The 27,824-nt window shown below is 38.2% G+C and overlaps 1 protein-coding gene across 4 annotated transcripts; it reads right to left on the bottom strand.

Moving 5' to 3' along the window:
• Positions 1 to 1,378: 1,378 nt before the first annotated feature.
• LOC117294796 (CREB3 regulatory factor-like) lies at positions 1,379 to 26,207 on the bottom strand. Of its 4 annotated transcripts, none has more exons than XM_033777320.1 (9): positions 25,923 to 26,207; positions 12,893 to 12,990; positions 12,454 to 12,746; positions 10,881 to 11,840; positions 8,475 to 8,709; positions 5,955 to 6,177; positions 5,517 to 5,590; positions 4,680 to 4,802; positions 1,379 to 2,584 (listed from the first exon to the last, which is right to left on the bottom strand). In XM_033777320.1, exons 3-9 carry the CDS (start codon positions 12,460 to 12,462, stop codon positions 2,478 to 2,480), a joined length of 1,731 nt encoding a protein of 576 aa, XP_033633211.1. In that variant the 5' UTR covers positions 12,463 to 12,746; positions 12,893 to 12,990; positions 25,923 to 26,207; the 3' UTR covers positions 1,379 to 2,477. The 4 variants fall into 4 exon arrangements, with proteins under 4 accessions (XP_033633211.1, XP_033633214.1, XP_033633212.1 ...); XM_033777323.1 differs by having other exon boundaries at positions 5,955 to 6,174; XM_033777321.1 differs by lacking the exon at positions 25,923 to 26,207 and adding an exon at positions 24,160 to 24,238.
• Positions 26,208 to 27,824: the final 1,617 nt, after the last annotated feature.

Here is a 27,824-nt window from a genome sequence, read left to right as displayed (position 1 = left end):
CAGAGATAAACAGCTCTTTACCAGAACAATAATCACAAAAATAATGTCACTCACAGCCAAGACCACTTAGTTATGTAAAAAATTCAAGTCCATTTTGTGGCACCGTTAAAGTTGTTTCCAGATATTGGTAACCATCCAAAAAGTCATGCGAGTTGGATCACTGGTTCCCTGTTTATTTAGAATTCTAAATGAAAATATAGCCTGGTTTGGGTTGTTTGTTTGTTTTTTGTTTTTGTTTCCTTATAAGGCACTGGACACATTTGGGTTTTAATATCAAGATTGCACTTTGTGTATCCCTACAATATGCATAAAATAACAAATCTGTGGAAATTTTGGCTCATTCTGTCAAGAATATAATGAGAAAATAAACACTTGCCACACAAAGTTGTGTGCTTCCGAATTCCACATGCCTGATAAAAACTGAAGTGCATGTTTCAAAATATTTTAGTGAGAAATTACTTTTTTGCAAAAGAAATGTTAATGGCCTGACGTTTCGACCCTAGCAGAGTCTTTCTCGAAGTCTAAATGACAACACAACAAACATGAACAGGTAACTAAGTAAAACATAAGCAGTGAAGTGGAAATACATGTATGGGGTTAGAAAGCATACAGAAAAAAGCCAACAGGGGGGGGGGGGGGTTGAAGGGAAGGGACTGGCTTGACCACAAGAGGATGGACACACAAAGGACAATATCAAGGGTGGGGAGGTGGGGAAAAAAGTAATTAATTAGTGAATGAGGCTCAGGCTAAAAGGCTGTATGGAAAAAGGAGACGGCAAAACAAAAGGTTTATTAGTCGTTTCCTTATTGGATGTTCAGACCATGGGGTTAATGGTCTGGAGGCGTCTAATCCAGAGTTTCTCCCTACTCAGACGAAAAAAATTTACTTTTTTCTCAGAGGGAATCGTTTCCAACAATGTTTGATTACTATCGACAGCTCTCCGTTGCTTGTTACCAAGTGAGTCTTTACGCTCATGTTTTGAGTCGTTACCAAAAATGTCCAGAGCCTTAAATGTTGTTACCAATCCGCATATCTGATTACATACACTTCTTGATGTCCAATGTCCACTTTGTGCTAACATTAGTAACATAGCATCATTTTGCCATCGCATGAACATGTACATGGTCAACATGTTTGTCTTTTGAAGGAAACAATCAAAGTTTGTGAAAGTTGTACATTCTCGGCGACTGTACCAACATTTAGACAACACGTCATTGTGTCATAGAGTAATGTAAGGGGTCTGCAAGTGACAATTATTTTGCCCCATACCATAAATAGTGTATTGGATACACCTCCCCATAAAACTCATAGTTGCATATTTTTTACTTCACGCATCTTTTTACTACATCCTTAATATATATTAACTTCTTTGTATTTCTATTTACAACAAATCTTATTCTGTTCACATATTTAAGCAATAATACTAAGGCAGAGTAAAGGGTTTGTAATTCTTCTTTTTTTTTTTTTTTTTTTTTTTCGTATTGATTAAATCCCTTTAAGAAAATTTGAGCAAAGTCCGATTCACAAATATGATAAAACTGATCATAAAAAGACCTACATTTGTAGCCAATACGACTTTTTTTTTTAAAGAGTTAGTAGCTTTAATTCTGGTGTTTCAAAATCCAACATTTTTCAAGCCTTCACAGAACAAATTATGTCTTTGCACATCATTCTTGAAACACCATTTTTACGGACATCTTAGGTTTGGGCTTTGAGCTGCGCCTGCGCAAAAAGATCTTGTTATAACTTTTTTTGTTTTTTAATATATCCACCAGCTAAGGGCAGAAAGGAAAACAGTTCATTTACAAGTAATGGGGATGCCCTTAAAGAATAAGACAAAATAAACAAATAAATAAATAAATAAAAGTGTTTAAATATGTCTATGACGCCAAGTGGTTCACCGACCAATCATGGACAAAATTTGATCAACTTTAACTTTGAGATATTCATTTCCCAATATTGTGTTCCACGAAATCAAAAATAAAAATTCTTCTACCTTTAACATCTACAAAAAATATCACCCGAAAATTAACCAAACCATGACATAACAATCCCACATAACTATTATTACCCCCGTTTGCCAACAGACCCTACGCCCATTAAGTCCTTTCCCATTAAGTCCTTTGGGTAGGGCACCATCACCTAGAGTATAGATTTTTCATTGGACAGTCTTGCGCGCCGCTCGTACAAATCTGTGAGCTGCCACTGCCTTTATCACCGGTTTACCTCTAAGATGGCCGTTGGATGACGCCAATGTATGACTTTTATTGGGAATGAAGAGCATAAACATGAATTTTACCTGCACAAACTTTTTACCCATGTTTCTGATACATAAGCAATTTGGGTAAATTTTGCTGGTGGGGTGGTAAGAAGGGGTAGGGCTGTGTGCACCCTTCCAATCTGACACATCGATACAACAGCTTGAAGTCGACATGTATCTTTTCCTTTCGACCACAATGTCCAGCTACGGGATTGTCTTAATTATGATGTTTTAGGAAGCTCAAGCCACCTTGTAGCTTGCCATTAGCCGTCTTCTCCAGGACGCTGTTCACAAATTCCTGGGTGTGATTCGCAACCATTTGACCTGCATGAAGAGAAAGGGAGTCGAGAACATTACTGACCAGACCAGGATTCGAACCTGCATTCTATAAATAACAAAACTTTTGTCCGCCGCCCTACCTCAGCCGCAAAACCATTAAGGTCAGTTCGGTGGCAACATCTGGGCCCAATTTCTTAGTGCTGCTTAGCGGCCAATTTTGTTCTTAGTGTGCGGTTGCCATTTCATACTGCTGCTAAGCGTAAGCACACGAAAAGGCTGGCTAACCTTCCGGTGCTTACCGCACCATAACAAATGACGTTACAATGCAAATCCATGGTAAAAATGCAATATGGCCGCCCAATTTTCTGCTAATCTGTGAAATACGCTTGCACCTTAGCAAATTTTTCTGCTACAGTAAGCACAAAAATTTGCTTACCGTTTAGCAGCGCTATGACTTTGGGCCCAGTATGAGGCCTACAGTTCAACCCTACCTCGGATACTAAATGATTAAGTGTTGAGTTACCATGGAGTGGGAGATTTGTTGATGATGCAGGATGTTATAGGCTCCTGATGGACCTGATTTCATTGCTTACCATAAGCAAAGAATCAACGCTCATGGCATAAAAATCCTAGCTTAACTTAAGCATATTTCACAGGTGAGCAAGGAAAGTTTTGATTGTGCTGGTGTGTACTTCACATTACAAGGCATTCTTAGCTTAAACAGATGGTGAATTTGGTGAAACGAACAATGGTACTACCAAGCACAGAATTCTGTGGTAAGCAGAGCCATGAAATTGGGCGCTGGTCAGAGTACTAAAAGTACTTAAGCAAGCAATTTGTCTTGCATCGCAACAGAAAACAGCATGAACTGATCTTCACTTTGTGTCTACAGGGTTAACCTTAGTTTCTTAAAAGTCTTCTTGTTGAGTCAACAAGTATCTAACAGCGATTTGCAGTATTTTGATCGCAGGAGTGTTTTCAACCAACAAATAAAACAAACGGATGTTTTTAACGTGGTTATTATAGCATTATTATTTATTATTTTGACATACACACAGGTTATCATAATAAGATAGAACTCTCACTGTGTTGAAGGAAATTCACCCTTTGAAAGTGTCCTCATGTGTTAAAAAGTATGGTAAATACATGCAAGTGGTTCACTCTAGTAGCCTTCCACAAACCATGGCAGGTTCGGTTGTGCAACAGCAGTAATAGTCCATTTCATATAATGAAACAAATCACAGCCCTACATAAAAAGGCTACAATTTAGAAATTAATTATTCTTAAATCCTCATGTATAATTGCATAGATTTGTTTCAGCCCCCGGCCATGCCATCATTATCCGCCAAGATTGGCCACTCACCAATTTGCCTGATTATAAAATGAATATAAAACTTCTTCTTCTTTTTCTCTTCAAAAAAACTCTAAAACCAAATAGTTCATAAATTTGATGAATAAAATAACCATACATTAATAATCATCAAATGACAAAGTGTACTGCACTTAGACCAAGACAAATTTATTTTTGCTTAAGTCCAGTCCAATTTACTTCTGGCTTACTGCCAAAATCATTGCATCTCCAGAGGTTTTGATATTGTCATAATTTTGAAAGAAAATTAAATAGTGTTTCCAATTGAATTTTCCTCATTAGAGGCTGGCGCATTAACCTTTAAAGCAAAATCTTTCATCTAGTTATTGTATATTTGTTCACAAATCTTGTTTTTCTTACTTTTTTGGAACTCTTCCCAGTTTTTGTGGCACAGGGCCAATTAACAAACTGAAAAAGAGTCAAGAATTCTAGACGAAATTGTGTTTTCATCGTGCCATCCTCCCCTCAAATAAGATTTTATAGGTTTTTAATGAGAACGGAGAATCAAAACTTAAATCGTAAAAGTCAAACTCAATCCGCAGAGATAACAAATGGATTTGGGAAGGAAAAAAGGGATTTAGAAAGTCAGATTGTGTTTGAAATTATTGTTATCTTTGCAGCAAGGTAGACAAACTTCAGAGAGCAGCAATCTAACTTCCGAAAGTCTAAATCAAATCAAATTTTTGGGGGGAATCGTTCCAACTGAATCTCGATGGTGGACCGTCACTCAGCATAACAGACAAGTTATTGGTACATTCAATTTTGGCTTACCAAGGATACTCTGGATGAGGGAACTCAAGCGTTTGGAGAGGCAAGGCGGAGGCTCCTTGGGCCGCTCCTCCAGATAGATAACGAGCTCCTTCTTAATGGCCATAATCACCTGCATCAAGCGATCTGTCAGTAACAAAATTTCACAAGATGATAGAGAGGGAAACGGAGACTCCATTACTCATGGCGGACAAAACCACCTGTATTTTGTTTTGTTGGGGTTGTTTGTTTGTTGTTGGGTTTTTTTGAGAAACCCCTCGCGGCACGTCATACATAATTAATGTTAATTTGTTTCCAAACATAATCAAGTTCTTTGTTTTTGTTAACGTTATCTGTGGGAGATGAAGACCTTAATTGTTGGCTTCACCGAGAAAGCTGGGTTACTTTTATGGTGAAGACATGTAGATTATAGGTCTTCGGTTCAAATCCCACCCAAACCCCTCAGGGCACATGAATAATTAATGTCAATTTGTTTCTATAGTTTCTTTGTTTATGTAAATGTGATTTGTTGGAGATGAAAATGTTTTTGCGGGTTTCAAGGAGCAGGCTGGGTTATACTACAATGAAGACGTACAGATTGTAGGTCTTGGGTTCAAATCCAAGTTGGTGTTGGCCTGTTTCCACTATTCCTTTATAACAAGTTTTATCGCAAGTAAACATTAAAGATATTTTTATTTTATTTATGCAATTTGTTGTGGTGCAGGTGGACTTTTTGAGTGTGTTCATTTTTTTTTTCCAAGATTTATTTTAAAAGACATTAGTGTTGTTTTTCTTCATTTTTTTTGTTGGGGGGGGGGGGGCATTGATGATACATTAAACCATTCATGTGTAATTACTCACCATGTTCTTTTTCCAGACCAAACAGCTTGACTTTGTTTGCCTCGTGTTGAGCTTTCTTCTTAAGTCGACATGCTCTGTGGAAAGTCAAAAGATACCAGAGGCATGATAACCAAATTTCATTCAGTAATCACTTTTGTTAAATAAAAAGATACATGTACTCTTCTTTAGCCTGCCGTTCTCCACAGAGTTTGTTAAACCTTTGGGGCATTCCAGACTCCTAATTTAAAAAATTGGCAAAAGCACGCTCAAGTGAAATAAGTTCCTCAGAATTTTGTGTACAATATTGTTACATTGGATAATTTTGTGCAGTGTTTCTACCTTGTGTTCTATTTGGGATTTTCTTGTTTCATTGTCTTTTCTCCTGTTGTTGTTTAAATGTATTTTTGTTATGTTCTTGCTGGATTTTTATAAACTCAATCAATCAATCAATTGTCCTACCTTGATGCCAATTTGTTCTTTTCTTTCCTGGATCTATTGCGAGCATTGACCGGCAGCGCGCTGACCGGCGTCATACTGCTGATGGTCTTGTTGAGTTTGTGGAGTTCGTTGCCGATGTTCAAAAGTCGCTTGGGGTTGGGGGTCAGATCGTCGTACTCGCTGCGCCGTGATTTCACTTTTATCGGGATTTGGTCTTGAATGTTTACAACTGCAACGTCATCTGCTGAAAATAAACAAGATTTATACCTGATTAAAAGTTTCTTTCTTTATTTTCCCATTCTTTCCAATTCTTAACTTTGTAGGAACTATTTTCGCAATCGTCAATGATAAAAATCAATGTTGAATTTATAAATTTCTCATGATGACAAATTGAACTTTTGAACAGAATGTTCCACAGGCATGGTTCTACAGAGGGTGGCTGGGGGCCTTAGCCAAACTTCGGTCTAGCCCCTCAACAAAATATAATAAAAAGAGAAATATAATAGATGTTAAATTTCCATCGGGGATAAAGAATATTAATTTTGGTTTTCACCCATACACCGATGTGTGTTAGCACTGTATACTCAGTACTTTCCCGAGTCCTGTGAAAAAATATCACAGGCATGTTACTCGGGTGGGATTCGAACCCACGACCCTTGCAATTCTAGAGCAGTGTCTTACCAACTAGACTACCGAGGTTGCCCTTTATCCCCGATGCAAATTTAACATCTATTATATCGTTGCGGTACCCGCTGCCAAAACATAGGATTCGAACTGCCTCTAGCTGCCGGGCCACCTCGGTAGTCTAGTTGGTAAGACACTGCTCTAGAATTGCAAGGGTCGTGGGTTGGAATCCCACCCGAGTAACATGCCTGTGATATTTTTTCACAGGACTGAGTACACAGTGCTAACACACATCGGTGTATGGGTAAAAACCAAAATTAAAAAGAGAGATATCAAAAGATAAGTTTTTCGCAAAACCAACAAACGGCGTTGTACAGCACCACAATGTCAGGGCTGCGCCAGTCCGCGTGGATAGCAATTGTCATTTCACTAGCCTGCCAGCTTTTTCACTGGTCTATTTTTATTTTTATTTTCTTTCGAGCATGCTGGGACTTGTGTCTTGATTTTATATGAAGCGGTTTACATATGGATGATGGACTTCAGCAACAAGCCAGCAATTGTCCATTTCTCCAAACTCTTCCTTACTTAGGATTAATATCAGGACTTAGATCCAGTTTAATTCCATAACTCGAGATGGTATTAATCCTATCGATTCGTGAAATCTGCTGCTGGACTAGTTGGACAGAACCAGAGATGCCAACATTGAATTTTAAAAAAGAGTAGCATCTCCCAAATGTTAAGGGCGAGCGCAGCTTGGGCTCCCTAAACCGATCTTTCTATTACTCTCTACAATGCTAATTAGCTCATTTTCAGGCATTGTTGTGAAATAACAATTACCTGTATGCATCAACAGAACAGCTATAGTACAAATGTTTATAGTGGCCAGTGAAAAAAAAATTGAAAAAAAAACCTGATTTCCCTCATCTTCTGACTATGTTTCAAAAATAAATGTAACATAAAAAAGGGTGGCCTTACTTAAATGTAACATAAAAAAGGGTGGCCTTACTTAAATGTTTTTGTTTTAATGATCAGAAACGCAACAACAAGCTATTGGGAGAGAGAGAAAAAAAAAATTTAAAAAAAATAAAAAAACGTGTCCGGATTTTGGGCAAAAAATATGTGTCCGGATTTTGGGCATTGTCTGGACATCGGCGCTACAATTACTGGTAGGAAAACATGGAAACTGTCTAGCTTAGACCTCACAGGCCACTCAGTTGAAGGTATTTTTGTTCAGAAGGTCTCCTTTTTTTGTCGCCATTATTTCGTACTTTTTTTGCCAAGCTTCGATGAAGTACATGTACAGCCAGCGTGGGCACAGTAATAGTGGATACATGAGGAATGTGGTTATTGTGACACGTTAGCTCACACACAACCTCATTCCCCACGCACGTGTGCACTATTCCCCATCGTGTAATAGAGATCAATGGGTACGATCTTGCAGAAATGCACTAACGTAAAAAATGCACACTCAGCCGGCCAGCCAGCGGGGGAGGGCACGCAACAATCATTACGTCGAGACACGTACATTGTTCGAGTGAATTCGCCGCTATTATTCAACACTGCGTTCTAAAATTAAAAGTGTTTTTTTCTTTTCTGTTACAATTGTTTTGATTTTTTTCTTAATTTTTATTTCCACTTAATAGTTCATTCGTTGTTTGCATGTATTGTACGATTTTATAAAATTATATTGGGCGGCTTGTTTAGCGTGTTTTATTGAGTATTATCGTAGCGTCGTAGTCACGGCTCGAAATCGTATTTGCTACGCCCAAATCGTGTATGTTGGTATCTCTGCAGAACTCTTACTGGCCCTCAAGGTGTTTTTAAGAGTTTGGGTACTTTTGTATGACACAATAAAACACCATGTCCAAATATTAACATTAGAGCATTATTATTATAAGAGAAAACACTGGATCTTACCATGGTCCTCTGAGATGTCACTACACGCATCATCCTCCTCCTCCTCCACATTGTGCATATCTTCCTCCTCCTCCTCCTCCTCATCGCTCAGTCCATCCTCCTCCTCACCTTCCTCATCTGTATCCTCATCAATCTCATCATCTTGGTCTTCATGCTCACTCCCGAGACCCTCATCGTGAGAGTCATAGTCTTCAGCTCCAGCAGAAGTATACGCCTGATGGAGACCGGGTTCAACCTAAGTCAGGATCAAATTAATGTAAAATGGTTACATATTTGTTCACATACAAGCTATTCAAAAAGTTTAATAATTATTCAAGGTATTCTAGAATTTCGGACTTCGTATATGCCTGATCGAGACCAGGTTCAACCTAAGTCAGAATCAAATTAATGTATACCATTTCATATACTTTTTTTCGTACAAAATTATTCAAAAAGTCTGATAACTTATTGTGCTTCCCATGGTTAGTGTAAAATTGGTGGCATATGCCTCATAAATATACATATCAACCCCTGGCCAATCACCCATCCCCACCCCTCAAAAAGACAACAACAAATAATACAAATGTTTTTAGATTTGTGATAATGCAACTGATTATTGCCATTACTCAGTCTACTCAATAAAAACACATCTTGCCAGATCATTAAATCAGTCAAAGAAATTAAGAAGAATGGATTTGTGCAAATGTTTTTTCCTTCATGACATTTTTTTTATTTACGCACAATACAAACAAGTGTATGCACACTTGAACGGATCATTAGAGTAAGGCAATGCCCGTTGCCCCTAGCAACACCTAATAAGGCGACCCTAAACATCAGCTGTTCACAGCTTGCCCATCAATTAGGAGTGCACACAATGCAAGGAGCCCATTGTTCCTACCTAGTGTCAGGGAGGGCCATAGCAAAACGTCAAACTGTTTCTATCAATATTTGAAGATTATGTTTTGCGGGGTATTTACATAGCTTGCACACACACAATAAAAGTTTTTTTTTTTTAAATTAATGACGTTTTTACATAATTTAAGACCATACATTTTTGTGTAATACCATTTAGGTTATTTTGGTTGGCGAGCAGACTGCAACAAAATTCTATTTTCTAAATAAAAATATTATTCAATAATAATAAACATGCATGCAACTGTTCCTCACATCAGCTGAATTCTCTCTTTCTTTTAGATTCTCCTTATTGCCATTCAAACTACAAAAAAATTTAAAAAATACATAACCATTGGAATTTTGTAATTTCCTCTCTTTTGGTGAAGTTACAGTTCTTGCATGTACACAACCATGGGGGAAACTGATTGGATGAAATCAAATATTGATTGGAACTAACTTGACTAGAGTGGGAGTTGAATCTGTCATGAGGTCCGTCCACTTTTGGTTCTACCAACCCAGCCATCAGGCCCTTATATTTGCATACACCTTTCCTTATTTTGCATACACCTTTGTTCATGAGCTCGTGCCAGTGAGAATTAAGCCATTCAACCGTTTACCATGTAGCCAGTGTGACAGAGCGCCCCCATGCAACATGTAGTTAATTATACAAATAATTGTCAAGGGGGCAACAACCTCTTGGTAGCACTCACTTCAATCAAAAAGATCTTGGGGTGATAATCACATTTTGTTTTTGAAGAATCTTAGGCAATTAGCAGTTTTCTAGTTTCTAGTTGTGACAACCCCTGTTCAATTTGTATTTCTTGTGTAAATTTATACTTATAAAAATATATACCAAAATCTAAACCAGGTAGTTCTATTACTTCGTTTAAAAGGAAACTTTTTTAATTTCTTTTTATTTATTATTTTATTTTTTTTAATCATCTTTTAAATATTTAATTATTACCATTCACTGATAAGTGTAAAGCACTGTGCGATTTTGAAACCAACATTAATTGGCTGATTCTGGTTCTGTACAAGCGTATTTAGTCTGCAAGCCTTGCGATCTTGATGCTTTTCCAAAAAAATTTGAGTCCCTGATATTTACGAACGAGCAAAACATGCCAAAAAATTTAAATTATCAACTTAGGAAGGCGAGGTGCATGCGTTGTGATTCGCACGCGATCGCTGACGATACCATACGGGATTGTTAGGTTCTCCATGGTTTTAACGACGATTTTCAAGTTTTTAAAAATAACGACGAATTTAAAAATAGCGTATTTGGAAGCATAAATCGGGGAAATATCTGACACTTTTTATCTGGTTTTTTAGATTTTGAACAAAAAAAACACGGATTTTGGGGGTAAAAATAAGAAAAATCGGTTTTCCGATTTAAATCGGAAAAGTTGCATCTCTGCCCCTTGAAATATCCATCTAAAAATATCGAAAAGGGTTAGATTTTTATCTTAAAATAAAAACTCTGTTTACGAGCTTCCTCTCTGAAACTTTTTAAAGTCATCATCAATATAACTGTACCTTGATTGTAAGCTTCTTGTGCTCAGGCTCTAGGCTGGATCTTAGACTCCCCATAAGTTTCTCACGAGCTCCGCCATCGACATCTTCTTCGATGAAGTTTCGGATCTCCTGCCATTTTTGCTCCACATTTCCCTTCTTTGGAGGATACGAGATGCCTGGGTCAAACCCATACCGACTGATGTACTTTCTTGTGCTCTTCATCAGACTGTGATGATGCCGATGGTGGATAGGTTTTCGGGTCAGTCTGTATGAGCTTTTCACGGCCTTCTCTCTGTGTGTTCTACCTCCTCCATGCGAGAGCACAGGGGTCGAGTTTGGTTTGACATCGGCGGGAATGGAGAGAGGCTTTGGAAGGTCGACTTTCTCCTGTTTTATCAGCAGGGCGTTTGAGACTTGCATGACATCAGCAGCAGGTCCAGCCATGCTGCTTGACGAAGCTTTTGTCACGCTACTACTCGTTGCCTTTTTGTTGTTGTTGTTGTTGAGGTCGTGGGACTGTGACTTCCGGATTAACGGTGTAATGGCATTGTGCGAGCTTAGCATAGCATCGAAACTCTGTGAGTCGTCATTGTTTAGCTCGGCTAAGGTCGGCGCATAAGTGAGATCGTCTTCGGGATGCTGAAGCGGACTTGAGATATCGTCAAATCCAGAGAAGTCCCACAAAGAGGCTCGGCCACTCTCTCCGAAGGATGTTTCCGACAGCAATCCGTCCGACCAGAAGCTGTTGTTGAGGTCACTGTCCAGTTCGTTTATCTCCATTGACTGTTGGAACATGAAGACGTTTCTTTTTGTGCCTTTACCCCTGTCTTGGGCCTCGTCATGCTCATACATAAATGCCAACTGTGGACTACTGCTGATGTTGGACAAATCCGGCGAGTTCAGAGCACGGTCATAGCCGGACGCAGAGCTGGGAAAGTCACACAGAGACTGGCAAAACGTCATATCCATCATTGATATTGACTACAGGAATACAAAAAAGGAGAAGACATTTTAGAAGTCAACAGTTACCAAGTAAAAAGAGCACTTTATCCAACTATAGGGAGCATTGCACCAGAGTTTGCCCTGTTAGTTTTACCAAAGAAAGGCTTTCCCCAATTCCAGTTGACTAAAACAATCACACAAGCAGTCCAACTTTTTTGATTTTTATATTGCTGACTTATGTGAAAAACATTCACCCATCAGCCTCAAAAAATCTCAAGCCTAAACAATTTGGAAACACACAACATGGCTGCTTAGCAAACCCTGACTGAACTTTCAGCGTCACATACCGGGCCCTGTGAAGTTGTTTTTATGGTGTCCAGTAAAGTTGTATAAACTCTACAAAGAGACAAATGGAGGATCATTAAAAAAAAAATGTTTGGTATGAATGGTATGAATGTGTTTTTCAGGTTGGGCCATTTGAAAAAGATGTGTCTACACAGGAATGTATAGTCTATTATCAAAACAAAGATTTGTGGGGGGGGGGGGGGGATTAAGAGTGAATTTTGTTTTGGTTTCGCAAATTTAGAAGGAGCAAAAGACAAACACAACCTTCAAACAAGATAGAGTAAAAGGAAAAAAAAACATCACGAACCATAGACATCTGTGAGCTGGGCTTCAGGAAAACGTCACGGCAACAATTTAACCACGGCAACACAGTGCTCAGAAAGTGTCACTCGGAGTTGATCACTCCAATTCTAAGTTTTTTTCCTTACTCTTCGACCTGACTTAGTCTGAGGAAGCTCTTTGGGTAAAAACGACAACAGCTGACTAGGTGTGTGAAAGATTGACCACACCAGGCCATGTCACTGTGCTGCCTCGCGCTGTGTCGCCGTGGAGACTTGTTTTCCGTGCACAGGTAGTAATAACTCTTAGCTGTTCTTGAGTCTGATGGAAAGGTATGAAGAAAAGAGGGGGTCATCATTTATTTATCGTATAATTGTTGAAAAAGAGGAAGAACATCCAGACTCCCACCATAAAATGTACTTATAAAATTTAAATATATGACAAACACGAATCACGTTGTAACTCACAATATGCAATAGACTTTAGTAGGATCGAAGGCCCAGTGCACACAATCTCCTTAAATGTAGTTAAAGTCAATTTCTCCAATCCAAGTAAATGAGAAAGCCTGCAAAAAATCATAATAAACCAACATGAGAGACAATTTTTATATATATAAAATTGAAGTTAAAGCTCAATCTAATGCACACTTTTTGAACCACTGTGCCAATTTTTCTTCAGAGAAATTCAGTAAACCGTAAGTGTATGTATTTAACAAGAGCAATAAAAGTTGGCAGCCAGAGCTTGCGGTTCACCATGGCTTTGCTTTGTTGATAATGATATTAATAATAATAATAATAATAATAATAATAATAACAATAATAATTGTGGTTTCTTATATAGTGCACATGTCCGTCACCCAGTGACACTCCTGGAGCTGTTACATAAAGTATTTCCTGCCAGATGTGGGACTACGTTTTGAATTATGAGACCTAATACTGTCAGCACAAATGCTTTAACAAGATGCTGTGGCGCAATTTTGCTGTCAATCAGACCAGGAACACCAGGGCAAACCCCTTCTCTTTTCGATAAGTGCACTGGGTTCTTTTACATGCGTTACAAAACACATGGGACCAACGGCTTGACATCCCATCCGAAGGACGAAGCAATGGTTAAGTGTCTTGCTTAAGGACACAAGTGTCACGGCTGGGGATTCGAACCCACCCTGTCAGTCACTTGCTTATAATACAGTATTTATTGAAGCAAGAATGCCTTAATTTTCTTATTTAGCAGTGCTAAAAAATATGCAAATATAGCTCAAAATTGACTGTCAAAATGTGTTGACATATTATCCACACACACAAGGATGTCCTTCGGGTCAAATATGTTCCAGAAGAAAGTTCTTTACGAAATTTTGTGTGAAAGAAAAGTTAAATTTTCCAGATGAAAAGAATTTAAAGCACCCAGCTTCCGATGGCGATGATCAACAAGCAATTTGGTGATCATTCCAAGCTATCCCTGACAACTGTACCCTTCAACATGTTCAAGCAAGAACTGAAGGAAGCACTCTAAAACTAAAGCTTAAAGGGAAGGTACAAGTTTGGTAAATACTCAAAACAAATATTAACTAAAAAACTGACTTGGTAACGAGCATTTGAGAGCTGTTTGTAGTGTAAAACATTGTGGGAAACAACTGCCTCTGAAGTCACGTAGTTTTTGAGAAAGAGGTAATTTCTCACTAAAATTATAAAAGACATCTAGTTGGAAGTCCTTTATTCTTATCTGAAAGCACACAAATTCATCCAACAAGGGTGTTTTTTCTTTCATCATTTTCTCGCAACTTTGATGACCAATTGAGCCAAAATTTTCACAGGCTTGTTATTTTATGGTTATAATGGGATAATGGAAGACTGGTCTTTGACAATTACCAAACGTGTACCTTCCCTTTAAGCTTTAACTCCAATGTGCACTCACAACCCTGCTTATTTTCCAACTGAAATTGCAGCAAGGAACATTGAACATACTGTAGTGGATGCAGATTTGGACGGCAGAGGGCGGGGGAAGAGTGCTCGACTTTAACACAGCTTTTCAGATAGAACTGTGATAGTTATGTATCAATTTTTTAATAACTCTTACGAAAAAAAGTCTGTAACAATGTACAGGCAAAATTCTTAAATAAAAGTTAGTTCCAGGCGCGTAAGTGCTGGGCACCGCCATGCGCTGCGCGCCATTGCTGGGGTGTCTTTGTGCCTAGCTTTGTGCACAAAGACACGAGAAAATCGTTTTCCTTTTCACTTTTTATGGGAATTGAATGCCTTCCTCGACAATCTATGAAATTTTCTTTAGGATGGCTGCTTGATTAACAACATACTACATTCTTGATAAATTTTTAAAGTTAAGCAGAAAGTAAATACTGAAATTCTGACAGAATACCTTGCCGATTGCACTTTGGCGACTAATGCAGTTTCCGCATCTTTGACCCCTAACTCGCCTAAGACAAGCACCTTTTTCAAGATGATTTGGCTGATATTGTTGCAAATATTTGTGGTCAGTCATGATGTCCTCTTAAGGAAATTGTGTTATTTGTTGAGGAAATTGCCATAAAGAGTGAAAAGAAACATAATTTCCTCATGTCTTTGTGCACAAAACTAGGCACATGTGCACCTCAGCAATGGCGCGCCGTGCCAGGTGCGCGTCGGATCGGTCTATAGGATTCTTAAAGATTTTTCGTCACTTCCTCAATACCTATCAAATTCTTCAAGTGGTTTTTTTTTTGTGTAAAGGAATAAGCTGAGATATTTCAGATTAAGGCCTGTATGGTGTTCTTGTTTATCATACTCAAATAAATGTACCGGAGGGCTCTCCTTTGTAAAAAACAAATATGAGTTAATTAAGTTGACAGGATTTATAGTGAACACATCATTTTTCCCTGAAATTAGCAAAAAATTACTCCAAGACCCCCCAAAAAGGAAACTTTAAATTTAATAGTTATTTAATTCCCTTTTACAAACAGTATTAGGAGTCAACCTTGAACAACCCCAATTATCACACCAATCCATAGTACACATTGCAACATGCCCACCATCAAATCCCTTTGACCCACTGAGTTTGTTTACATCCAGCAGTCATTGGAATCCCCCCCCCCCAACCTAACTTCAGGCAATCAGCTGACTTCTTTGGCAAACTTCCAACTGTTTGGCTCAATCCCCACACTGATGATGACAGGTGATCCTGAGCTGAACAATGCAAACAACCTTTCCCTAGGATTCCAGGGAAACCAGGGAACTTTATGCAAATTGATTATTCAATCTGAAAGTAACCTTGAGACAATTATAATGAACAGGGAACCAGGGAGTATGCAAATTGATACAATTCATTCTGAAAGTGACCTTGAGATAATGGAAACAGAACCAGGAAACTGTCAGATAACATGAATAATTCATAGGTTAAGCTAAGACTCCTACTTATTTTATCCACATTTTATTTCCTTATAACTGCAGTCTGGGTCATAAAATTGTGTAACTTTCTTACTGGTATATAAACAACTACTTATGGGTTGATCACAAAAGCGTTGCCTGGAGCAGGACTCGAACCAGCAACCTAGCCTTAGCTGCAAATGCATGATCTCCTTTCTTGTTCAAGGATCCCAAGCCAAACTAACTATCTAAAAGTTGGGATCCACCCCAAAAACTGAGAACCCAGTCATGAGTTTCTCAAGTTTCGCGGTCTCCATGGTTTTAAGTACAAGAAAAAACACTTCTGAAGTTCTTGAAAACATCTTTAAAAATGAATATAATACAAACAGACTGCATCAGACAACTCATGATCTTTAAATTCATTAGTATAGGTATTGGATCTTTCTAGTAGTATGTGCACTAGCAGGAGCTTGCATAAAGAATGATGCCAGTGATGATTAATAATTCATGAGGGAGATGCATATTCAAAGGACTCCATCACAGTAACAATCGCCTGGTAACTCAATAATACACGCACATCAACAAAGAGTGTAGAGTAAGGAGACCTATTGTTTGTATTGTACTAGTCTATAAATATCAACTCAATGTCAACATTTTTTAACATGTATCCATGCACATTGTTCCCAATTCACCACAAATGGTTAGAGGGAAAATCCTACCTTGTTTGATTTAGACTCTTTGCAATTGCTTTTAGTGGGAGGTCTCAAGATTGTGAAAAATACATATTATTTGAAGTTCTTGAGAAAACATTTATTTTTTATTTTTTAGAGCTAACAAGTAGATATTTTTAGCAATATAAATCAGTTGATTATATACCACTCACACAAAACAATTGATAATCCATTGCAATAAAACGTATGAAACAATATTAAAGAGTTCTTGTATAAACATTAACATGTTTTCTTTTTTCAGAGCTAACATGTAGATATTTTAAGCAATAGAAATCAAGTAATTATATCACTCACACAAAATCAACAATTTCCATTTCAATCAATCAACCATTTTTTTTTTTAAGTTCTTGTAAAACATTTTTTTTTAAATCCCATTTTCTTTTTCCAGAGAGAACAGGTGGATATTTTTAGCAGTAGAAATCAATTGATTTATCACCCACACAAAATAGTCAATAACGGAGAACTTGCAATCAAAATACTGGCTGTACAATCACTTTTTGTGTTGACTTTTTTTTTTAACAAATTCTTTTTGCTGAAATGAAGTTTTTGATAGATCAAATAAAGATGCTCATGTTTTTATTCAAGAAAGTATAGGCCATGGATGATGGATGTACAGTACTTCTAATATTTATTCCACTTTTTACTTGACAAAATCACAAAATTTCCCCCCCCAAAAAAACTGTCTTTCTAAACATATTTACTTTTTTTTTAAATATTACCCATTTAATCTATTCTCAAAACATTTACACTGCTGAAGGAATTCCTTTCTCTTTTAACAGGTTGTTTTGTAAATCCAATATTAACTCTTTTATCATACTTTTCTTCTTCAACTTTTCACCAAACAGAGAGGGGGGTCCAAGGCAAGATATCATACGACATTCTAAGAAGTTCATGTACATGTATGCAGGCGGTGTACCAAACCACATGAACCACAGGAAAAAACATGTGACCATCACTCCTCGATATTATCGAATATCGCGATATTAATTTGGAAACGATTTCGATATCGGATCGATTTGGTTTTAATCGAAATATCGATATATCGCGATATCGCAAATTTGATCAAGTATCGCAATATCGCGATGTATTTCCTAGCTGAGACATCTTGCACCCCATAGATTTAGAGTAAAACCAGAAGAATAGGTCATTAGAACACCTCATGCTATGACTGTCTCTTCTACAACTTTCACTGGGAGTTTGAAGACTGATGATGTCAAATTTAATTAATCGCGATTATATACAAATATTGACTGCTTCGAGTGCTATGGTTAAAACTACATGTATGACTCCCGAGGTGATCCCCGGAGCGTTCTATTTTCCCGAGTCGAAGCCGAGGGAAAATAGAACGCTCCGGGGATCACCGAGGGAGTCATCGTTTTAACCATTGCACGAGTAAAATCAGTCAATATTTGCTTTATAACACCCCAAACATTTCTTAATACTGTACTATTATTATTAAGTTACAGACCTGCATGCTACAATCCACGGACGACGCGAATACAGACTAAACAAAACTTTTACTGTCCTGCATGTAGTGTCGTGCAATCCGAAATGGTTACAGACTATTAATTTATCATCCTCGTACACGCAACGGGCGTCTGGGTAATGCACGCCATGTGCTAGTCTTCGGACTAGCGCACGGCAAACCGACGCACTATCACACGGCCGTCGTCTAGCAAAACTAAGACATGTCATGTGACGCGCTCTAGCTAAACCAATGAGCAGGGAGAATACTAGTAAGGGGTGTTATAATATCGAATATATTGTCGGCGATATATATCGTGAATAAAATAAATCGATATCGCCCAAGCTTAGCATCCTGAAAGGTTTCATTACCAGAAGTATTTGTTTTTTTTATATATATTATATAATATTACATAGGCCTACATTTCAAACAAATAGCAAAACAACAGAGATCTGTTGTGAACATCTTTCTTTTCAAAATATGAAATTCCTTGTCACGGCACAAACAGTAGCTTTTTTAAATTATGGTTAGGGAAAAGAAGACCTTTCACAATAATTTAAAACATCCCTTTAACAACAGTGTCATCAAAGTATGATTCAATACCAGCAGAAACAATCATTGGCAATATAAACTGAAAGCGAAGGAGTTCTCTTTTCAGTGCCACATGTCACAATGCGTGGGAATGTGTTTTTAAAACAATTTGCCAACACACTGGTGCCAGACATACCTCAATGATAAAATAGCAGTTACAAAATATCACTGATGGACTTGGTAATTACTCAAAATAGTTATTAGCATAAAAACTGACTTGCCTAACGAGCAATGGAGAGCATAGTGGTTTGTGAGAAACAGCTCCCTCTAAAGTACACGTAACCTCAAATAATAAACGGCTTAAGGCCTATAAAGCCTTTTATTTTAAGCATCCAAAAGCGCACAAATTTGTGCAACAAGAGTTTTTTTTATTTATTTGGTGATTATCTTGCAAATTCAATGATCAAATTCTTGGGTCAAAATGTTGTTATTGTTCTTTTAAGCATGTTGGAATACACGAAGTGAGAATACTGGTCTTTGACAGTTTTACCAAAAATGTTGAGTGCCTTTAAACAAGGTTCAAATAATCCAGGTTACCAATATTATTATGCAAATGAGCTCAACAGGATTCATCCAGGTTTAGAAAGTCTGGCCCACTCCAGACCATGTGAAAGAATCATGCACTTTTGTACACACAATGCATGCATGGGTACAGCCGTCAATTTCACCAAACTCTTCCTAACTTAGGATTAATCCTAGGACTTAGGACGAGTTAAGTTCCGTATTATTAAATACGTAAGGACACATTGAACCCGTCCTAAGTTAGGTTGGGTTACCCGTCCTAACTCGAGATAGGATTAATCTTAGCGTTTCATGAAATCAGCCGCTGATCATGTGAAAGGATCATTGTACATATGCTTCCTAAGAATTGATGCATCGTGAATACTCTGGATTGAAGGACCTTTGGACCAAATCATCAGATCATAATCATGGAGCTAAAATATCAGCAATTTACCCTATAAATAGCACAAATAAGCACAGTTAATAGTATCACTTAGAGGAAACAGGTTATCAGCCTAATATTACATTTTAAAGCTGTTTTAAAGCAGACCAACACTGCTCGACAAATATATTTGCCACAATTCAAATTGCAACTTAAAAGTTTGCATTGTTGTAGCTGGTGGCTCATACACTCAACTTTAGCTTAGAAATTGGCCAAGCAGTGTTTTCTACTTTAAATAAAACAGCTTTATGAAATTGGGCCCTGGTCAAAGAATTTTCTCCACGCCACATCAGACCATATTACCCTCTATTTACATAGCCTCCGGCTAGGGTGACTCAACACAACCCCCTTCCCAGGAAATACTGAATATTGAAATGAGTGATTGAGTTCTCAAGGGAAGGAGTACAACACAGTGAAAGAAAACCTGAGAATAAGACTTGACCTCCACTTCTGCTACAAAGGCAGGGGAGGGTTAAGGGGAGAGAGGCAGAGGACAGGTTTGTTCTTTTCTTTTTTGAAAACAAAAAAAACACACTAAAATGTACACCCTGGCATCCCTGGGTCTAAGCCAGAACTTTCTGAAGCAAGCTCGAGCCAAAGCCGTGGTTTCAAAAAGCTGTCTCGCCCTGAAATAATTGAGAGTCTGCACTCGTAGAACTTCAAATTTCCAGTGAGCTTCAATACTCTCTATGTAACACAAAGCATGGCACTTTGTACATGGTCTTAGAAACAGTTCCTACTAAACTTGTTCCACTAATACGGTCAATCCATGAATTAAGAGGTCCACACTCCATCCATTTTTCTTGCTCCTTCTATTTTTCATGCTCCATCATAGTAAAAAGCAAGTAGACCAGCTGCACCATTTAACAATGCATTTAACATTTAACATTTACCATTTAACAAAAGTTTTATCTATAGTACCAGTCCAGAATGTCTCCAAGCACCCAGCACACAGTTTGTCAACAAACACTAAACAGCAAGTCAGCTGGCAGGGACACCATTATATTACCATCATTATGCATGCATGACCACAGAAAGTACACACACCTGATTCAGAGAAACACAACATGCATGACCCTGAACATAGACAGGCTCCCAGTCAATTCATTATTTTCCTGTGAATCCAAACCACAAAGCACTTACTTCACACCCCAAGATCTAAGAATACTGGTCATCACATCCAGGGTTCTGTTGTGATAGCGAGCCACACACAATACACACAATAAATGTTGGAACATAATCTGCTATTTCCTTCTCATTTTAAAGATGTATGTATTATCATAATTACATACTGCCATGGTTACATCAATGTCATGTAAACTAGGCAAAGTCTATTAGCAGTACAGGATACTGGTTGTAGGTTCACTGGGAGTACAGTCACGTTTCTGAACAGCTTCGGGGGACCACCTAGTCAGCACCCCTACAATATCAACAATGGCTCTTTTTGTTACAAAAGCAAGAGACCAAAACTACCTAAACTGGAATGGGGAGTTTAAATGTTTTTTAATGTAACAAAGGCTGAAATTAGACAAATTTCAATTATTGCACGACCTACCATTAATAACGGAGCGTTGCCAAAACATTAATCTGCATTTGTTGGAACACATCAACTTGATTTTTGGAAATGAAGTTTTTTGTTTTGCATAAATGTCACTATTTTTGTTTTTCAAATGACCTGCATTTTATTATTTCCATAATGGGGCAACTTTTATTTGCAAGCATGGACTTATTCTTGACATGTCAATTGTCAAGTATAAAAATTAGCATACAGTACCTACCCTACATTGGTCTAGGGGTGGTACTTATGGGGGTCATTCTGCAGGTCAGTGGGGGAGGGCAAGGATGAGTTGGGCCAGGACTCGGAGGTCATATGGTAGTTCTAAAGAGGATTGTGTGTATATAGAAAAGTTTGCGGTAACACCATGTAATAACAATCTCTAAATGAGTTGGGGTGGTTCTGAAAAGAACCGTTGGATTAACTCGACGTTTCGATCAGTATGCTCTGATCGTCTTCTGGAGGATTGTGTGTAATATATGGAAAATATGGATAATATTTTAAGGGGGCGGAGAGCAATGACCATAGGACCCAATTTCATAAAGCTCCTTGCTCTATGATATTGGTAAGCAGAAAATAGGCAAGTATTATGGTTTCCAGAACTACCAGCCAAAATACATTCACACAATCTGTGTCATGGAGGACCTGCTTATTTTTGCTCAGCAGAAAATTTGTAAGCCATAGGTCCTCCTCAATCTAGTCCTGTCATTTCAAAATGTATCTGATCCTCATAATTTATGTAACACCCCTACCTAGCTCTATGGTAACAACAATGTTGCACAATGCTTGAACCTCATTACACCCAGAATGGATCATGGAGGTAAATTTTTGTCCATCAAATGCTTTCATGGGCATGGGACACAATGAAGAGTACATTTAACCGTTTCAACAAATGCCCCCTTGTGCAGTACATTTTTAAATGCCCCTTTGTGCAGTACTCTTTTTAAATGTGGAGTTCCACATGGAACAGCCACAGTCTATATCCTTGAGCCCCACAAAGTTTGTCTGATATTTAGACTATTGGGGAGTGGGCACACCCTAGAGTTGAAAAGCAAACATTTTATGAAATGCCATGCCTTTGTGGCTGATGTGTTTCTAGTTTCTATGCACAATGCGCCAATGGTGTCTGCCAAAGAACCCATCAATGCATGGTGTATGCACATGAAACTTAGTAAAACCATGAAGGAAAAAAACAGTACTAGCCAATTTAAAACACAATTACTGATAAAATCCTGTCAGGCAAATTATGCTCAACATATAGGGTTATAAATTTTAAGTGGCAATTAAGGGCATAGAAAAATCTATTGTTACACGATAGAAACTTTTTTCTGAGAAAAACTTTTTACACATGAAATAGATTTCACCCTCATACATGCATCCGCTAAAAAACAGGAAATGTATGTTATTATTTATCTCTGTGCAGACACAGAATTAGCCAGATCCTAACCTTGGTAAATGGTTCACAGGGAGCATGACCACAACCATTATTGGATTGATCATTCAACTGCAAAGGTTGTCTGTAGACTACTGTGTTTCTACTCTCTGTAGAGCAATTGCAAAATTATCACAATTCACCAGGACTGCAGGCTGACTAATAAATTTAGTGTCAACTTTTGATCCATCAAAACAACACAGTAAGCAAAATTAAGAAGAGGATCAAAACTATGATCAAAGCCCGCAGATCTGACCACCAGCCATCATGGCATCTGAGAGCCCACACACATAGGCCTACGTTTAAGGAGCTCACACACTCTTCTTACTACCCTAGATACCTGTGGATGTTTTTGTTCCATCAAGGACCTCAAAACCAGGGACCAGTTTCAAGAAAAAAAATACATAATTTCTTCGTACAGTTTAGCAGGAAACCAGCCACAAAATGTTTGGTAGGCCAGTATCCTATTTTTCGGGTGAAAATGTGGACCTAATGTCATTAACTACATGATGGAAACAGGAGGGCAAGTCAACAATGTGGATAAATACGTGCTGTATTCTTATCAGTTTGCCAAACAACTGACTAAATTTTGCTTCAATCAGTCAAAGTATTTACACCTTGCTCTGATCAGATCATGGAGGAAAAGTTCTCAGATCAAACAGGGAAAACATGTATTTTAATACAATGAAATGCAGAACTTCAATTAAATTCATGTATACTTTTTCCAATGTCAAACAGGTATGGACAGACATCCATGGGCCACTTAAATGAGTTATGAAAGTCATGTACAATCTAATCTGCACTAGAGTTCAACATGAGGTTACAAAAGCTGGCATTTTCTGCAGCTGCAACATTTTGTATTCCTCTTTTAATGCCTAATGTATTTTAAAATATTGTGGGCGAAACTACATATTGTTCAATGTAAACAGGCCTGATACCTATGCCCCTGGGCCCAATTTCATAGAGCTGCTTGAGCACAAAATGTTGCTTTTAAAAGCAAAACAAATAATGCTTAGTAAAATCAGATTATCGACCAAGACTCAATTTTTATGGTAAGTAAACAACAGCTAAATACCAGTCACAAGCAATGTATATATGGCATGAAATTTTGGCCAGTAATTGTGTAAAATAAGCAAGCTATTTTTGTGCTGTTAAGCAAATTTTTTGCTTTAAAAGCAGCTCTATAAAATTGGCCCATGGTCATTGCCTTGGTGTCTTTTAAATGCTCCAGTAGAATGTTACAATTTCCTCAAAGGGTGCCCTTTACCAGGAAGAAAATGCCTTAGTGACATCCTTACACTTTTATAAAAACATACAGGCCTGAATGTACATTGTTGTTGTGCACACAATTTGTTCTCCACACACAACTAGCTACTAGTACTATGCACCCTGCATATTGTTCCTCTGTAAAAGGAAATCCAGAAATCTTTTGTGCCACTGACTGGTACCAGTCATGGCATCATGAACATCATGAACATGGTAAGTTTCTGCTTACCGCAAATTCTGTGCTTGCAAACACCTCACAGGCAGTCACAGGGCAAGCACCGAATTTCTGCACACCTGAAAGAATGCCCAGTAACAACGTCTACACATTCTGAGCACTTGACAAAGCAAAGACTCAATGCTAAACCTGTGAAATACACTCAACTAAGGTGTCGAATTACCTGCTTAGAAGCCGATAAGCACTGATTCTTTGGCTGACGATAAGCAGAGCATAGCATTGGGACCAGTTTGAACCACCCACTGGCTGTCAAAAACCAGTTAACAACAAACTACCACTTCGCCATTTTGAATGAAGGAAGCTACATGAGTGTCTAACTTTACATTCTTAGGTCAGCTCATTTCCTGGTTTAGATGAATTTGAAATGAAAGTTCATGACTGCACTTTCCTCTGTTTACACAGAAGGATAGCATTAACTGCAAATGAAATTGAAATAAAATAACAAGACTGTAATTCGAGTTAACACTTTTTAAAACAGTAAATGAATTGTTTTTGCAACATGTCATGCAAAACACGCCCGCCTGTTGATTGTTAAAACTGTGCTCCCTGTATTTTTAAATCCCATACATTCAATCTGAAGGTAAATGCTTTTCAATAAGGTTTATCGCGATTCAAAACCACAATGCGTTGTGGGTAGGCAAATGGGGCAGTTTGCTATGCGGTGTACGTTGTCATGCACGAAACGCGCACGCATCACCTATATCTTTTTGTGGGTCAAACAGCGCCCTCTCTTGATCTTTTGCTAATCGTGATAAACCATACAATTGATGTGACTAACCTGAGCAAAGGTTTTGAAAACGACAAGCTCAACTCACTGCAATTTGAGGTCAAGCACTAGCGAACCAGATTTAAAGCTCTTGGGCCCTGCTCTTGAGTTTTTGTGGGTTCGAGTCCCGATCTTGTCCCAATCTCAGTCACAACACAAAGTAGTTGCGATAACGTAACCCTCCTCCCGACGGCAGAGCCGACTTCGCAGTCGGGAGGAGGGTTACATTATCACAACTAAATAAATACAAATAAGTTTTTTGTCCAGTTTTACTTTAACAATCATACAAAATAAATAATAATAATTATAACCTGAGCTGAACAGAACTGAAATGAAATGCAATATATTTATCAAAAAATAATCATACAAAAATAGATCTTAATATCTGACCAGCCCCCGATTTCACGAAACTCATCGCAAGTAGCGACGTCGCAGACCTAAGACACGTCGCGGCTGCGACGAGTTCCACAATCCATTTCACCAAACACGTCGTAAGCGCGACGAGTCGCAATACAAACTATTTTCACTCTTAATAAAAACAACCCTTTGGACGAGGATGAACTGCTAAAGTTCTGCGGCTGTTTTATGTTGTGTACAACTTGGTCATGAAACAGTCGTGTATTATAGTTCATTCAAGATGGCAGACACTACACCGTTTCGGACTAGTGTTTAGGTATTTATTTATTTTAATTTTTTTTTGGGGGGGGTTATAATTATTTATTTGTTTAGTTGTTTTAGTTTGTGTATGTTCATTTGTTAAGCGTGTGTTTGTTTTCTTTTCTTTTACCCGTCCTTTTTTTTTTTGGGGGGGGAGGGTAAATTTCCATTTTGTTGTCTAGTGTCTTCCCGATTGGTTCACGGAAGTTACGTGTGGTAATTGTTATGTCCTTTCATGCATTTTGTGCGTAAACAAATGAAACATAGCATTCTTACGACGTATTCTTCCTCGTTGTCAAGAAACTTGCGACGCATCCAAAGCATCGTAACTTTGATGAAATCAATTTCATATGCATCGCAACTAATATGACGTGTAACCGGTCGCAACTTGCACTTGCGACGCGTCGCAGCGCTTCGTGAAATCGGGGGCTGGCTGTCTGGATAGTCACATTATATTATGTTACATAATCACATGTAAGACCATTTTATAACAAACGACTTACTTCAGTTGGAAACACAAGCATTCAGTTCCTGGATGTTGATTTCGAAACTCCACTGAGTCCAGGGTGGGGAAAAAAAACGTTCCTCTGCTGTGTAATTTGCAATTTATATCACAAATCCACTGTCTGGGAACAGTTGTTGTAATGTAGTTTGTCCGTTTCCACAATTACTGGGTCCTTTTTCGTGAGCAAAGAGTCTCTAAAAATGAATAGTTCAGCTACATCAAAATTTCCGTCAGCCTTTCTCCTAGATAGTTCAGCTAATATGAGGTGAATATACGTGACTTGCAGTATCTCTCTGCCCCCTGATGGTGTTTTGTTTTGAATCTGTCAAATATCGCTCAAGGATGTACCGTGCATGTGATTACATAAAATATTGACCAATGAAAATCCTCGTACTAAGGCACTCGCCCATAAGAGTGGGTTTTTGCATATTTGGCATTGAGTAGGGAGATTTTACTCATAACAAAGAATGTTTTGGGTCTATTTGGATTTATCCAGACAGATAATTATCTTTTTATTAATAGTTATTTAACACAGTTACTGCAATATGTATTATATGGAAACATTGTAATAATTATCAACTCACTTTTGGAAATAAAACGTTTCTAGATGTTATACCCCTGAAAATCTTTCAACAACTAGCCAACGTGATTGGTCGAGGTCCAGGATGTTGATTAAATCACGTGCTGGTGCGTGACTCGGTCGGACACGTTCCATTTACTATCTCCCCAAAGATCTTTGGGCCATTTTTTTGTTCGATCTTTTGGCATATTTTACAATAAAGTTATCATGTCATCATATTGATAGTACTTATTCTGTATGTTTGATATACAAATTACAAAACATAGACGTTACTGTAGACCAAATTGTATCATTTTTGTAGCGCCCCTCGGTCGGTCGATTATTTAGGAGGTGTTTTTCTAGGAAGGCAAAGAAAGGCCATGTATTGCGTCATTTGTTTGGGAAATCCTGACATGGCACGCTATCATCGGCAGTTTATGGCAGTTTATACTGCAGCGAGGCGGTTGCGGCCAACAACCCCCTACAGCTAGGTTCAGGCTGGTACGGCTATCAACATTATACAAAAACCACAATCAGAATGGAATCTTACCATTTCAATTGTATGTAAATAGTTTGTGCAATTTGCAGATGAGCTGGGCAGGTTGCGCTTCAATATACCGTGTGCAAAATGCTATGGGTGGAAATACAATGCAATTTTCATCCAATATTTTTAGATGGGGTGGTGGGGAAACCGTAGAAAAAGAAAAAAGAAAAAAAGCTATTAATTTTATTCATGGTTCGGTCTATGGACTCTCACTCGATCGTGGTGGACTTTGGATGATGGACAACCGGGTTTTTTGTCACTGTACACTGGGCCGTATTAGATCGCACTGTTTATAATGTACATCGTCAAAATCGCCACCTATAGAACTTTTCAATGGGGACATTTTCTTTTTCTCTAAATCGATTTAAAAAACGGATTCGTTAAAATAAATCAGGGATTTTTTTAGAGTGGTAGTGACAATTGCAGCCGGAGTAGCTAATTACCTTTCCTTCCACCATGCCAGCCTTGCCCATATCATCAAGCAGGGTAATTAGGTCGTTGACAGGTGAATAATATTGCGAGGCATCCAGGGGCGTCTCACTAGTCCGGGAAGGAGGCGATGGGAGCCCGTGCGTGCGGTCACGCACGCCCCCAATTTTGTTATGTTGGTTTTGCCGTGAACCCCCACTGTATTATACAAAATAATACATTTTTCGTTTTACCATTTTAGCCTTCTCGTTGAAATTGCAGTCAATGTTATTGTTCTCTACAAACAACAATGGAGTTACTATTATATGGAACAACGTGTCGACCCTATGTTAAAATAAGTTTCAAACATGTGACCATGGTAGCCTACA

Source organism: Asterias rubens, chromosome 9, assembly GCF_902459465.1.
Source record: "Asterias rubens chromosome 9, eAstRub1.3, whole genome shotgun sequence".
NCBI lineage: Eukaryota > Metazoa > Echinodermata > Asteroidea > Forcipulatida > Asteriidae > Asterias > Asterias rubens.
The sequence above is the reverse complement of the archived record's forward strand: the minus strand, read 5'-3'. Positions and strand labels throughout refer to the sequence as shown.

Excerpts from the sequence above, each read along its gene's own strand:
- LOC117294796 (XM_033777320.1), bottom strand. Across the intron at positions 5,591-5,954 it reads AAGAACAAATTGGCATCAAG|AGCATGTCGACTTAAGAAGA; the intron begins GTAGGACAATTG and ends GACTTTCCACAG. Across the intron at positions 4,803-5,516 it reads TGGTCTGGAAAAAGAACATG|ATCGCTTGATGCAGGTGATT; the intron begins GTGAGTAATTAC and ends TGTTACTGACAG.